Here is a 15,163-nt window from a genome sequence, read left to right as displayed (position 1 = left end):
GTCCCACACTTATTTATTTCATTTCTTTTTTCCCTTTAATTGGTTAAATTTAAAATAAACCTGATATATTAGGAAAGAAAACTGATAAAATTAGGGGGAAAATTTGATATATAAGAAAGATGATAAACTGAGCATAGAATCTAATGCTAATCTAAATTAGGCCATTTAGATATTAATTTAACTTAGATTAGTGATTTATTATAGATTTTCTCAGCATTTGTATAGTTAAAATATCTGATTGATTTGAAAAGTTGTCTCCATATTGTTGAGTATGAAGACTGTTTATGCTCTTGCAAATGTACATAAATCAGCAGTGAAGCAATGGCACAATGTGAATCCATTCTGAATGACAAAAAGCTTCTTCATTAGTCAAATAATGTAGCATGTCCTTTAGGCTTTGTGCACTACTGTTTATCTATCATTTCCCTGGCTGCTTTTTGAGCTCATTCCAAAAAAAGAATAACTGTCATCATTCAGTCATCTAATTTATAAACAAATTCATTTTCTTAGGGTGTGGTTAGTTTTTCTTTGCCACTTTCATCATAAAAGGTACCATAACTACTATCACAATGATGCCTTCAGTGAAGAATATTGAAATGGAAAGAACTGGACAACTCATTCACATTCTTCACAGGAACTCCATTACTGTTTATCAAATACAAAGAGATTCTCATGAGGTTCATAAATTGTTCAATATCCTTAATTTGTCCAAATTATCAATTAAAAGAATTTTCTGCTGCATATCATTTTATTTTTAACATTATATTTTCACTCTCTGTAAAAATCAAACAACAATCAAGCTATTTTTCAGCCAATTACACTAGGATATATCCCGAAGTAACTAATGCCTATGTACATAAATAGTGCCAGTTTTATTAGTAAACACAAAAATAACCCAAAAGAACATTTTCCTTCATATTTTCTAAAGACGATGAAAGGTAAAGTATTTGCATGCCATTCTATTCATAAATTTTGCTTAGAAATAATCCTAGACAAAATTTAACTCCTGACCAAAAACTTTACCTAATGAATTATTATTTTTTTCCATGAGCATTTCTTATAAAGCTTTCCTTTTATAGTGAACCTTGAAAGAATTGTTGCTGTAGTCCTATAACAACTTGTATTTAATTTTGATCTCCTTTTTGGGATGATAATTTCAGTTTGTTACTCTTGTTCACATTTTCTAAAACCAACTTTGTTTTATTGATTACTCAAAATGTTCTCATAATCATCAATTTATTAGTTTTTGCCCAAGATTTTGTTTCATCTTTTTTATTAATATCTTTAAGTACTCATACAAAGGGAGTTCAATTCATCACTTTATGATAACAATTTATCTTAGTCAATATCACCTCTTTCATGTCATATCTTTTTTGTTTCTATCAACTAATTTTGGGTTTCTCTCAATCTTATTTTCCTGACATTCAGATGCATTATTTATTTTTTAATTTGAGACCTCTCTGCTTTTCCTTCTTGTTTGTTTATTTTCGTGATACTGGGGGTTATACCTACAGCTTCAAGTGCTCAAGGCAATTGCTCCACCAATAGATCAACATCAATAGACATTTATTAAACTTAAGTAAGGTCTTGCTAACTTTTCTCAGACTCATGATTCTCCTGCATTTAATTCCTAAGAAATTGGGATTTCTGATTTTTTTCAATGTGGGTACTCTCTTTAGATTAATTTAATAATTTTAGATTAATTTAATAAAAAATTCCGGTAAATTGTATTATTATTTTCATGTGAGTACCAGGATTTTCAGATTTCTTCTTTAGCTTATTTAATGCCTATTGTTTATCTAAAAATATATCATTCGATTTCTGTTTGGTTATATACTTTTAGTTTATCTTGCTAATGTCTTGAAATTTTATTATATTATGAATTCATAAATTTCAGGGTGTCATTTCAGAGTTTTTGAACATGTTATTTCTTGTTTTATTTCTTTTTTAGTGACCTAAAGTGTTGTTAAAGGTTGTATGGGCTCTTTCTGGATTGAATGTTCTATTGAATGTTCTATGTTAAGCCTATTTTGTTTGGGCTTTAGTGTTTATATGAAATTAATTTGTTTTGGTGTGTGTGTGTGTGTGTGTGTTGGAACATCTATATAATCTAATGATGAAAATAGAGAAATAGGAGAGTAAAATGAAAACAAAAAACTCTACCATCTGTTCTTTAATCCCAGTGTTGTCTCTTTCATTTTACTTTGTGTGAGAGAAAGACATTTTTCTCTCTCCATATAGATTAGATGTAATGTGTGTGAGTGTGAGTGTGTGTGTGTGTTTGTATTTGCTGAAGGAACATTGCTCTGCCTTTCTTGCCAGGCTGAGTTCCAGTCACTTTTACTGTATGCAGGCCTGACAAAATGAGAGATAGAGGAACCACCCTTGATCTGTTCCCAACCACTCAGCCTGAGGGCCCCAGCTGAATATCCCATATGTCTGTCAAGCTCTCTATGCATGCATATTTGGTAGAGAAAATTCCAGAGTAACAGCTGCTTTCCACACAATCTCCATTCAAAAGAATCAGGCCAAAGTAATCTGTGCGGGAAGGCTAAAGTATAAGGCTTGGAATGATGCTAGTATGCTGTCCACAATGTTCTGATTTACTTGTATTCCCACAGCTGGTCCCCTCTCATCTTACTCATTAGGGGTGCAGCTCCACATATGCATTCGCTCTCAGTTTCCTTCTGTACTGTAATTTGAACTCCACCTTCCTACCCAACTAGATCTCTGCCTGTGAATCCAGTTGCTTGTTTTCACACTGATCCCCAGGATGCTTGCCTGCTTTGTTATCACAGAGTTGGCATCCCTTGAAGTTTAGAGATTAAAAAAATAATGCCTTTCCAAGGCATCACTAAACAAGGCAGATATTGCAGAAAGCTCTTTCTCCAGGGTTTGCTTGTTGCAACTTCTTGAATTACATTTTTCATGTCCTCCACTAGTTAGGGGAGTACAACTTGAGTCACACTGCCAGTTCTGGCCTTTGTCAGTTAATTGGAGGTAATTCTCTCTTGGATTTCTCTGCCTGGGATATCTCAATCTTTGATCTTCATATTTCAGAGTTGTAGGTAGTTAAGATTATAAAATGAGCCATTGACACTTCACTATAAATTATTTTAAGAGAAACAATTTATACTATGTTAACTGATAACCAAGCTTTCACTAAGGAATGACATGATAACATATTGGAGTTTTCCTGTATAGAAAGTACTTTGCTACTAAATCTAATGTCAGATTAAATAGAATGCGCTAACGTGACATTTTTGCTACTATCAATGCCTGTATAACTCAATAAATCAATATTACATGACAACATGATAGTCTGTCTTAAAAGAGAAGTGCTCATTCGATAAATATTTGATAAATTTCAAATGAGATCACATATTCAAGTTACAAGTAAATGTGTGAAAATTTTAATTAAAGAATAACTTACATGAAGGAGACTGGTTGTTTCAAAGGCCACAAGATTTGGTGTACATCTGCAAGTGAAAAATTCCCACTCATCAGAAGTAATCCCATTATTTCCATGTTAGTACTGAATAGTCATAGTATTTATTCCCAATAGTTTGTAAATCTGTTGATGGGAACTGACCTAGTTTTGATGTATGTTATCATTTTATTGATAGTATTTTTATTTTTATTTAATAGGTCCAAAGTGGTATCCTTCTCGGATTGGCTTACAGCTAGAATGTGGTAAGAATTTTTCAATTTTCAATGAGACATTTCTTTAATCTAGGATCACTTTTCTATTTTCAATGGCTAATAATTATTGTATAGGTTATGGCACAGATTTTTTAATGTGCATGTGCTATATGGTCTGTCCTCCTTTGGTATAACAGAGTTTGTATAGGGAAAGTTTGGATGTACAGTGAGAAAAATCACTCAATAATTTTTGAGACCCAGCTTTGAAACTGAAAAAATTATTAATTGATGCATATTTATTATTTGACCCATATTCTGTTAGCCCCAGCAAATTGATGTGCTATTGCACAGATAAGGGTTGGGTGTGTAGATGGCGATGTTAATCGGGGGAACTACAATCCATGATGTGATGAGGAGAATAGAGAGACAATGAAGAATTAGAGCCTTTATTACAATGATCTGTCATAAAACTTGTAAATAAAAGAAAAATATATCTTATTCCTATCTTATCTTAACAAATGTTTCATAATGACCTGGAATTGAGTGTGCTGAATTTCTAATTGTGACTAGAAAATGCAAAAAACATGGATTGAATTGTCCTTTATTTCTGATCACTGGTTGTAGCCAATACATAAAAGCTTTATCTTCTTCCTTCATAAAACAGCCTTGACAATATTCTGGGTTTAGGATATACAACCCAATACCTAACTCATCCTAGGGATGAAACAATTTATACATGGCTTAATTTGGGCAGGAAATCTGGGATCTTTAATTAGCTGAAACCTGATCCAGAAAGAGGACATTTTTCCTTCAGAAAAGAACAGAGTCTTGGGAGACTTAAGTGGTAAAATCAGGGTGGCAGATTTATGTGCCTAGTATGGTATGTCTGAATGTTGTTTGTATTAATATGTAACTGTGTGTACAATTATATATATACATATATGTATACATACACACATGTATGTGTGTGAAACCACATATAAAGTCAATGCTCTTTTTCTTAATATTGACAAGCATGGCAGAATGGTATAAATGAATTCCTTCCTTATGGTGGAGGTCAGTATGTGTTGGAAACAGTTGCAGCACACTTTCATAAAGTCTTAAGCCATCATATTTTTTAATCTTATTAATATTTTCTCAATACCTTTTAATACATGATTTTTCATTGTATTGTTAAACATTTGGATATCAAATTATTTACTTTGATCAATATTGCATCAACTTTCTATTTCTCTATAAAAGATGATGACATTTTAGGTGTTCAAGTTTCATTAACTAGATTGAATTCACGGTACTGTTGGATTTTCTGCACAGGAGATGAAAATTTGGGGACAAAATTTTGGTTGAACCGAATTCTCACCTGAAAATCCTTAAGTAATGCTCCTTTCCAGCCACATTCTAGGTGTTTGTCTGCTGTCTGTATTTGTATTTCCAATTTCCTTGACTGAGTTCACTCTGTAGAGGCTCTTCTTTATACCAGAAACCACCTTCATCTTGGACATGTATCAACAGTAGTACTCTGGATTCTTCTTTTTCTGACCTGTACATATAGAATTTTAAAATCTTAATTAATTGAATTACATCTAACTGGATAATAACTTTTTAAAAGCCATATAACATGCTTTAATTTACAGAGTGATAGCCTATCCTATTCAGAAGCCCTGAATTAAGGTCAGGTATCTTTAAGGACTATAAATTTGAATCATAAATAAATCATAAATCATAAATAAATTTTAGCTAACTTGTAAATAAAATAATTGTAGCTAGTGGTGAAATATACTTTGGTTAGCTTTGATTAAATTCAACTAAGAAAGTTTTGTGCTTTTGAAAAAAAGCTACAAATATTTTACAGAATAGAATTGCTCATCTTTGATTTTAATTTGAAGACATAATTTCTATATAAAATTACATGAAGAAATTCTTTAACACTACTGGGCACTGGTGGCTCATGCCTGTAATCCTACCTATTCAAGAGGCTGAGATCTGAGGTAACGGTTCAAAGCCAGACAGGGCAAGAAAGTCTGTGAAACTCTTATACCAATAAACCATCAGAAAACCAGAAGGGCATTGTAGCTCAAGTGGTAGAGCGCTAGCCTTGAGCTGAAGCACTGAGGGACAGCACTCAGGCCCAGAGTTCAAGCCCCATGACTGACCAAAAAAAAATCTTTATCATTATATTTAAATGTGATTTTCTTGTTGTTTATGGGTTAGGTGGACCTTTTCTGAAGGACTGCACTTCCATTCAAAGGGTTGCATCAGCCTCAATTGTCACCCTCTATTTCACAGACCTGGGTCGACAAGTCAGTTGGACCACCGTAAGTGTAATTTGCAATGCAATATTCATGTCCCATGTTTTGTTTTAAGTAATTTCTATTAATAGAAAAACAAAGTATTATCATGAAAGGTATTAAACTTATTTTCTTTTGCTTATCAGTGGCCATAATTTTTTTTCAAGTTTGGATTGATCGAAAGTATAGTTGAATAAAAGAAATAAATTCCCCCCTTTTTAGCATCAACCCATCTTATGACTGAGAACTCCATATCTGCTATTCTTATCTCTTATCAATGGAATTGTATGTCTGTACCTTTTGCCTCTAGGAGTCTAGAATATCAGAGATCCTCTTGACATTGGAAAGAGTAAAGACAGAATATTTTATTTAAAACGAAATTTCTAGATGAACATTCCTATAATTTTTTTAGAGGATGGAGGTTTGAATATAGTCCAGGAAGAAAGATCCATGGGAAGCTCCAGTTAATCAGCAAAGATCTAGAAGTAGACGTGTGGCTTAAGTGACAAAATAGTAGTCATGAGTAAATGCAAAGCAAGAGCATGAGGTATGATTGACACAAATAATAAAGTAAACCCAAATCAAAACCATATGACCATATAAGATGATGCTCTAAGATATGGAAATGAGGATTTTTGTTGTTGTTGTTGTTGCTCCTGGGGCTTGAACTCTGAGCCTGGGCACTGTTCCCGAGCTCTTCAGCTCAAGGCCAGCATCGACCACTTGAGCCACAGCACCACTTCTGGTTTTCTAGTGGTTAATTGGAGATAAGAGTCTCCCAGACTTTCCTGAACTGGCTGGCTTTGAACGGTAATACTCATATCTTAGTTTCCTGAGTAGCTAGGATTACAGGCATGAGCCATTGGTGCCCGCCCTTTGTTGTTTTTCATAGACTGTGTGAAGTTATTTTTTTCTTTCTTTTTTTTTCACCTTTGATTAATCTTCTGTTGTCACACTATATGATATTGGCACCCTGTGGCTTGAATATAAGTTTATCTGATTTGGGAAAGGGAAGGGAAACAACAAAATGGTGAGACAAAGGACAAAGGTTGAACCAGTACAACAGCAATACTCACAAGACAATATGGTGGAAATGAATGTTACAACTTGGGCGGAAGGGAGTTGCCGTGTAGGGAAAGTGGGAAAAAAAGAGGGAGGAGGTCAATGTGTGACAAGAAATGTACTCATTAACTTAAGCAAGTAACTGTAACCCTCTGTACATAACTTTGACAATAAAATTAAATTAATTAAAATCAAAACAATTCGGGGCTGGGAAGGTGGCTCAGTGGTAGAGTGCTTGCCTTGCATGCATGAGGCCCTGGGTTCGATTTCTCAGCACCACATAAGCAGAAAAAGGTGGAAATGGTGCTGTGGTTCAAATGGTAAAGCACTAGCCTTGAGCTGAAGAGCTGAGGGACAGTGCCCAGGCCCAGAGTTCAGGCCCCATGAACTACAAAATAAATACAAAAACAAACAAAACAACAAGAACAACAATAAAAATGGAAGCATAAGAAAGAAGTCAAACACTTCAGAAAGTCTGAGAATGAAGGAGCAAAACTTCTTTTCACTTATGGAAATATACCTTTCACTTTTCTCAGATGACAAAAGTTTTCAGAATAGTCCTACGTGAAATCAATGCCATCAGAAAAAGGAGCACTGCAATAAAGTAGATGAAGGGCTCAAACGCAGTGAAAATAATTGACATTAGTCATAAATATTGAAGTTTGAATTTCTGAGTGATGGAATAAAACCATAGCAATGCTTCAATAGCAAGAGTAAAGAATACAGGATTCAATGTCAGTGAATGAGGCAATCTGATAAATAATTTTGACACTGATATACAAAAAAATAGTGTGCTGTATAGTGTATTTTTTCACAAAGAAAACACCTGATGTATTATTTAAACTTTGAAAGTCTTTGCTATCAATTACATTGCATTTTATATTTAAAATGTGACTATTTTAATACTATTAAACGTTGATTTATTCTGTGTAAGTTTTAAAAATATTATTAGTTTAGTTCATGCTTTGTTCCTTAATTCTCTAAAATAGAAAATTAAATTTACATTTCATGATAAAATGTGTCTTATGAGATATATTTTGGAAGGAATATCTGTTACTGCTAAATGACTGTTTTAGTTTAAAAAGTGTATTTCATTTTTAAGTGCTAATTTGTTGTACCACAAACACAATTTACAACTTTCTAACTCCTCCAAAAGTATAGTTGGTATATGCAACTCATGAACAACCTTTGAGTATGTCTAAGTATTGATTATATAACTTACTCAAAGGTACTGGAAGTTGTTAGATATGCTGATTTACCAAGAACATTGAAATATTCCAAAAGTCTCTGCCTACCTTTATGATAAAAAAAGAATTTTATTTACAGACCTTTTTTTTTTTCAGAGAGCAGTACTAGCCATGAGTTCATTGGAAATTTCTATTTGTATATTTTGGGTTAGCATTGAGAAGATAGTCTGTGATGTAGGATTCTATCGTTACTGTACTAGCAAATTATATCTTATTTGAGAGGGAAGTGACAAAGGGAACTCCGGAAAAAGGCTAAATATTTTTAAACCAACCCTGTGTTTCAGGCATTCTTTTGTTCCAAGTGAGTCAGTTCTATTAATTACTAAAAATGCATATTACATGGCAATCACATCCATTTTATTTCAACTAACTACATCAGCAAAAGCAGGATTGTACTTTCTATAGCATTCTTAGGTATTTCTTGCATATTAAAATATGATCCTATAATTAAGACTTTGAAAGCACACAAAAATACATTCCTATAAAAAACATTTGGTAAAGTTTTGGGAAACTAATTTAGCAAGGATAAAATTAATATTTGAATATTATTTTTACCACATAAGAGTGTATCATAACAACTGAAAAAAAACCCTCCCTCCCTTACTAAAAGACATAGATTGTAGGTTAATATAATGATATAACAATATACTAATAACAAAAGATCTTAGTGGTCACTCACTGAAGGTCTTTCATTGCCTATATTTACATTTGTCTATATATTCAGCTTTAATTTGTTTCTGGCATAAATTTATATATGTACCACCCAAATCAAGATAAATAATTGTTTTTCTCCGCAGAAGAGAATGTTATCCCTACATATTCTCTCTCATGGGGCAATCACCCATCGATTCTTTACCTCCATATTTAAAAAAAAATTCCTATAAAAATACAAAAGACCCTCAATAGCCAAAGCTATCCTTAGCAAAAAGAACAATGAGGGGTTTAGCACAAAATCTGACCTCAAATTTTACTACAAAGCTAGAAAATATGAGATGTAATGACTGGTGGAAGCACATGAGTCATAATTACATTTCAATTTCGAATTTTAACTCATAGTTATTAAAACAGTTTATTGCCCTCTCATTTGGTCTTCTGTATATGTAGGCCATGTCTACATAGATTCAACCAGCTATCAATCCTATACTACATAGTAAAACTTACAGTAGTTGTGTCTGTACAGATACACCCTTTCATACTTTAAAGAATACAATATGCCAATTAATTATATAAAAGATTTTGTTATCTTATGTAAGAAATGTAGGTGTTAGAGAATACAGGAAAATATATGTCAATGATATACAAATGGGATGTAAAAAGGATATTACCTCAATAGTGAAATTACTTCCACACAGGTAAAAAAGGTATCTATCTATCTAAATTTGAAAAGTCTGTAGAGATTCCAAAGTCTCCCAAATACTTGCTTGCCTGGTAGAATCACTGGATTTTTATTTTTTATTAATAGAACAAAGTAATTTATTACACATGGTAGAAAAAAGATAGAAGTAAAATCTGATAATGGAGGTAAATTATAATTTAATTGTATTTGCACCTTCAAAATAATAAGTTATAAATATATAGAATTTTTACTTTTGAATTGTAATGGAGTTTCTATTGTAGGTAAGTTCTCATAACTTACTGTGTTCATATATTCATCTGCATTGCTTGTTTAAATTTGATTTGGGTTTGTTTATACTATTTTATAAGAAAAAAATCCATATACAGAATATCTCATATAAATATTTGTGCACATATCCTTGGTTTTTTAATACTGTAATGATTTTGATTACTTTCTAAGTTTAATACAAGCAACTTTCATCATTTCTTACATTTACAATCAAATGAACTATATTGAAAGTTACATTGTTCAAAAGTTACTGTTATTCTCCAGTGCCTTCAAAATATATACTTCATATTTTGGCATTGTTCTAACCGTTATGTTTCAGTATCAGTATTTGTGATAAAATATTGAGATTCTTAAATATCCAAGTATTCAAAAACACTTTCCTGAATTAAATCACAGAGCTAAGAATATAATTTAATTTCCTCTGACCCAAAGAAACTTCATGTATCTGACTTCTGACATGTGATAAGATTTTATTAATGTAATAAATAGTGTCATGTAATCTAGTTTAACTATTACTTATGACATTGTTCATTTCTAGTTTACTCAAAAATTTCAATAGCATTTGCCAAAATTGGATTTTTTTGTCAGTTTTAGGGTGTGATCTCGGGGCCTTGGTGTTGTCCCTGAACTTTTTCACTCAAGGTTAATGCTCTACTACTTTGAACCCCACTGCCATTTCTGGCTTTCTGATGGTTAATTAGAGATAAGAATTTCAGGGACTTTCTTGCTCAGGATGGCTTTTATCCCCATATCTCAGCCTCTGGAGTAATTAGGATTACAGGCATGAGACACTGGTTCCTGGCTTCAAATTTTATTTTATTAGATCAGATGTTTGAATAAATGTCTTATACCACTTGATAAAACTTTATTGAAGACTATTGACTAGATTTAGTTATATGCCACTATGACCAGTGGCATATATTTTATTTATTTAAGCATTGTAGCTATAGTGAATTCCCTCCAGGATTGTGAACAACTTCTTTTTCTCCCACTTTTTCATGAGTATCAATTAGCTGTACAAGGGGATTTCAGTTTTACATGTCTACATATGTGCATACAGTGTTACTTGATTAGACACACCTGTCATCCTCTCATCTCCACTCATTTCCCAAATGATACTCAACATTTCATTTTCCACACATGTGCATAAGTTTTTGAAGATATTTAACTCATCTCGTCCACACTCCATAGTACCTCTAGGAGCAGACAGAAAAAAGAGAAAATATGAAGTAAGAAAAGAGGGAAGTAAAGAAACAGAATCAAGTACCTTAGTAAATCTATTTAGAGTCAAAGACAGTTCACTTGGCAGACTGATATTCACTTGTCCATTTCACCAGCTCATATTTAGCTGAATTCTCATGAACATAGGTAAGTTTACTAAATCATCTCCAAAATTTGACTGCTCAGTCTAAACCAATTTCTCATTTCCAGGTATTTTTGGCTGAATACACAGGGCCTCTGCTAATATACCTCCTCTTTTATCTGAGAATCTCCTATATATATGATGTGAAAGAAAGTTCTAAAAAAGTACGCCACCCTGTAGTACAGTAAGTATTATATACAATATATACTGTAAATATAAAAGAAAAGATGATTCTGCATGCTCTCAAACTGATAGACATATTGGTAAACCCATCAAAAATGAAACTATCTTAAGTAATGTTACACTTTATACATCTAAATTTTAGAACAGAATCTTTTGATTTAACTGCAGAGAATTGACAGTTCACCATTTTTGATCATCTGATATGAAGTTGCTGTCATCTGATCAACATCAGGAAAATGTATCATGGACTTATCACCAGGATGAATAAAACATTAAAAATCATATTTCAAAGTATAATAGGTACTAAATAGATAGGGTAGCCATACCATAATACAGTCCAGGACCTTCTGAAGTAAGCAACTACTGTTAATTAAAATTGTATGGAAATGTAACTAAAATAGACTTAATTGGAGGAAAGTTTATTTTAGGTAGCAAATATTCATACAAATTTGCAATTTTATAAACATGAACTATATTAAGTATGCCACAGTACTTACTAATAATACTGATCAGAGCAAACAAGACAAATGAGAAAACTTAAAGCATCTGCAAAAGAAATAGTTAAAATAATAAAGAATCAATCTATAGAGCTCAAAATATAAATTCTTCTCTACAAAACATAGGCAATATTGTACACACAGATATAATGTACCTAATAAAAATTCATAATTTATTTTTATAATTCAAATGCATGTTTAAATAACATTTTGTAATCAATTTTATTATAAGGGTGATACACAAAGGGGTTACTGTTATATAAGTGAGGTAATGAGCACATTTCTTTTGTAAGAGTGTAACCTCTTCCCTCATTTTCTCTCACTTTTTCCCCTCCTTACCCCTCTTCCCTAATAATTTGTAAATTTCATTTACAACACAGTGTCTAATATCACTCTTGAATTGATTCATCCTTTGTCCTACCATTTCTGTGATTTCCCTCTCTTCCCCAAATCATATAAAATGATGTACAAGACAAAGGGTATAGAAATAAAAATAGTGACATCAGAGAAAAAAAAAACAAAGGAAAAAAGAAATAACTGGAAAAAAAAACACCTTTTTTGTTTCCATTTCTTTGAGTTCATTTTGATTCTTAGGAGAGGATCACAATGGCACAATAGTCTATGTGCATGTGACCAAATAGAGAACATTTTTTTTAATTTTTTTGGGTCCGGTCGTGGGGCCTGAACTCTGGGCCTGGGTACTGTCCTCAGCTCTTCAGGTCAAGGCTAGTACTCTACCACTTGAGCCACAGCACCACTTCTGGCTTTTTTCTTTTTGCTTATGTGGTGCTGAGTAATCGAACCCAGGGCCTCAGGCATGCAAGGCAAGCACTCTACCACTGAGCCACCTTCCCAGCCCATAAAGAACATTTTTAAGTGAGAATATTTCATTCAAAAATTATGACAACATTTTAATCTCTTTAGCCCACTTATTACTGGGGTGGTTGTTTCTTTGAGGATTTGTTCTGGGGTTTAATTTTTTTAGCTGTAGGTACAATTTATATATGAGGCCCTTCTCTGTTGTATAGCTAGTGAAGATCTTCTCCCAATCTGTGAGCTTTTTGTTTATCTTGCTAGCTGTGTCCTTTGCTATGTAGAATCTGTGCAGTTTAATGCAATTCCATTTATCCAGCTTCTCTTTGATTTGTTGTGTTTCTGGATCTTTATTAAGGAAGTTTCAACTTGTGCCAAGGAGCCCTAATATATCCCCTATCCCTTCCTATAATATTTTCAAGGTATCTGCTCTTCCCTTCTTATAATATTTTCAGGGTATCTGCTCTTAGCCTGAGGTCTTTAATCCATTTGGAGTTGGTTCTGATGCAAGGTGATATATAAGGATCTAACTTCTGTTTTCTAAACATGTTTGGCCAATTATGCCAGCACCATTTGTTGAAGAGACTATTGATTTTCCATCTGATGATTTTTGGCTCTCTTATCAAAGATTAGGTGGTCATAGGTATATGGGATCATTTCTGGGTCTTTAATTCTATTTCATTGGTCCTCATATCTGTTCCTGAGCTAGTACCAAGCTGTTTTTTTTTATAACTATGGCTTTACAATAGAGTTTGAAGTGTGACAGTGATATTCCTCCAGCACTGCTTTTCCTGCTAAGAATTGTTTTTGCTATTTGGGGTCTTCTATTATCCCATATGAAATTGTGGATTACTTCTATTTTTAAAGGATATTTTTGGGATATTTTTGGGTATCACATTGAATTGAATTGTGATACTAGGAGTATGGGAGGTGTTTCCACCCCCTCTCCCTACTTTCTTACATCTGTTTAATTTATTTTTTCAGGTTTTTAGGGTTTTCACCTAGAAGTCCTTCACTTCTTGGTTACATCTTTGTAACTTCTAAGTTAATTCCTAGGTATTTTTTTGAGGCTACTAAAAATGGAGTTGTTGTTTTTTTTTTTTCTGATTTCAGCCCTACTCTTCTCATTGTTAGGCTACAGAAAACTTACTGATTTTGGTGGGTTAATGTTGTACCCTAATACTTTACCAAAATTTTGGATCAGTTCAAATAATGGGAGTTGAGGCTATAGGGTCCTTTAAATATAGGGTCATCCCATCTACAAAGAGGGAGAGTTTTATTTGTTCTTTCCCTATTTGTATCCCCTTTATGTTTGCCTTTTGCCTTACTGCTTTGGCTAGGCATTCCAATACTATAAGGAAGAGAAATGGAGAGAACAGACATCCTTGTCTAATTCCTAATTTTAGAGGAAATGGTTTTAACTTTTCACCATTAATTATAATGCTAGTTATAGATTTATCATATACCACGTTTATTATATTGAGGAATGTTCCACGGATTCCTAGTTTCTCTAGAGCTTTCATCAGAAATGTGTGTTGGAAAGAGACTTTCCTGGAGAGGAAATATGAATAGCCAATAGACACATGAATAAATGTTCAACATCTCTCTGGCCATAAAAGAAATACAAATCAAAACTACATTTAGATTCCACCTCATCTCAGTCAGAATGGCTATTATCAAGAAAATATAATGATAACAGATGCTGATAAGGTTGTGGCTCAAAGACAACACTACTACCCTGTTGGTGGAAATGTAAACTGGCTTAAGCATTCTGGAAAGTAGTGTGCAGGTTCCTTAAAAAATTAAACACATAGCTTCCCTATGATCCAGCAATCCCACCCTGAGCATTTACCCAAATGTTCTCAAGCAAGGTCACACTAAAGCTACCCCTCCATATATCACCTCTACAATAAAACAAAACATTTTTTTTAAAACTTGGCAATTATCAAATCACACTATATAATTATTATAATGTATTGTGAAGATAAATTCATTTTTTCTCTCTTGTCACTTAGAGAGTAAAGGCACATAGAATAATTCACCAGATGCATTAGGGTATACAGTTACAAATTATAAGAATATAAAAAGGAACAAATATTGCATGTTAAAAATGTCCTAAGAGTCGGGCGCTGGTGGCTCATGTTTGTAATCCTAGCTACTCAGGAGGCTGAGATCTGAGGATCACAGTTCAAAACCAGCCTGGGGAGGAAAGTCCATGAGACTCTTATCTCCAATAAAAACCACTAAAAAAATCGGAAGTAGCGCTGTGGCTCAAGGGGTAGAGTTCTCACCTTGAGCTGAAGAGCTGAGGGACAATGCCCAAGCCCAGAGTTCAAGCTCAACGACCAACCAAAAAAAAAAAAAAGATGCCCTAAGAAGATTAGAAAGCAAAACATAAATATTTAGGTCAGGTAGATATTAAAATCAGGAGCACAACTTTTCTT

The 15,163-nt window shown here is 33.1% G+C and overlaps 1 protein-coding gene across 1 annotated transcript in view; it reads left to right on the top strand.

Moving 5' to 3' along the window:
• Tecrl (trans-2,3-enoyl-CoA reductase-like) overlaps nt 1-15,163 on the top strand; it is a 72,526-nt gene that overhangs the window by 33,578 nt on the left and 23,785 nt on the right. Inside the window, exons 3-5 of the mRNA XM_013008988.1 lie at nt 3,649-3,693; nt 5,854-5,957; nt 11,295-11,410. Coding sequence (XP_012864442.1) covers nt 3,649-3,693; nt 5,854-5,957; nt 11,295-11,410 — 265 coding nt within the window. The remainder of the gene's footprint in view (nt 1-3,648; nt 3,694-5,853; nt 5,958-11,294; nt 11,411-15,163) is intronic.

Source organism: Dipodomys ordii, unplaced genomic scaffold (assembly GCF_000151885.1).
Source record: "Dipodomys ordii isolate 6190 unplaced genomic scaffold, Dord_2.0 Scaffold8, whole genome shotgun sequence".
NCBI lineage: Eukaryota > Metazoa > Chordata > Mammalia > Rodentia > Heteromyidae > Dipodomys > Dipodomys ordii.
The sequence above is the reverse complement of the archived record's forward strand: the minus strand, read 5'-3'. Positions and strand labels throughout refer to the sequence as shown.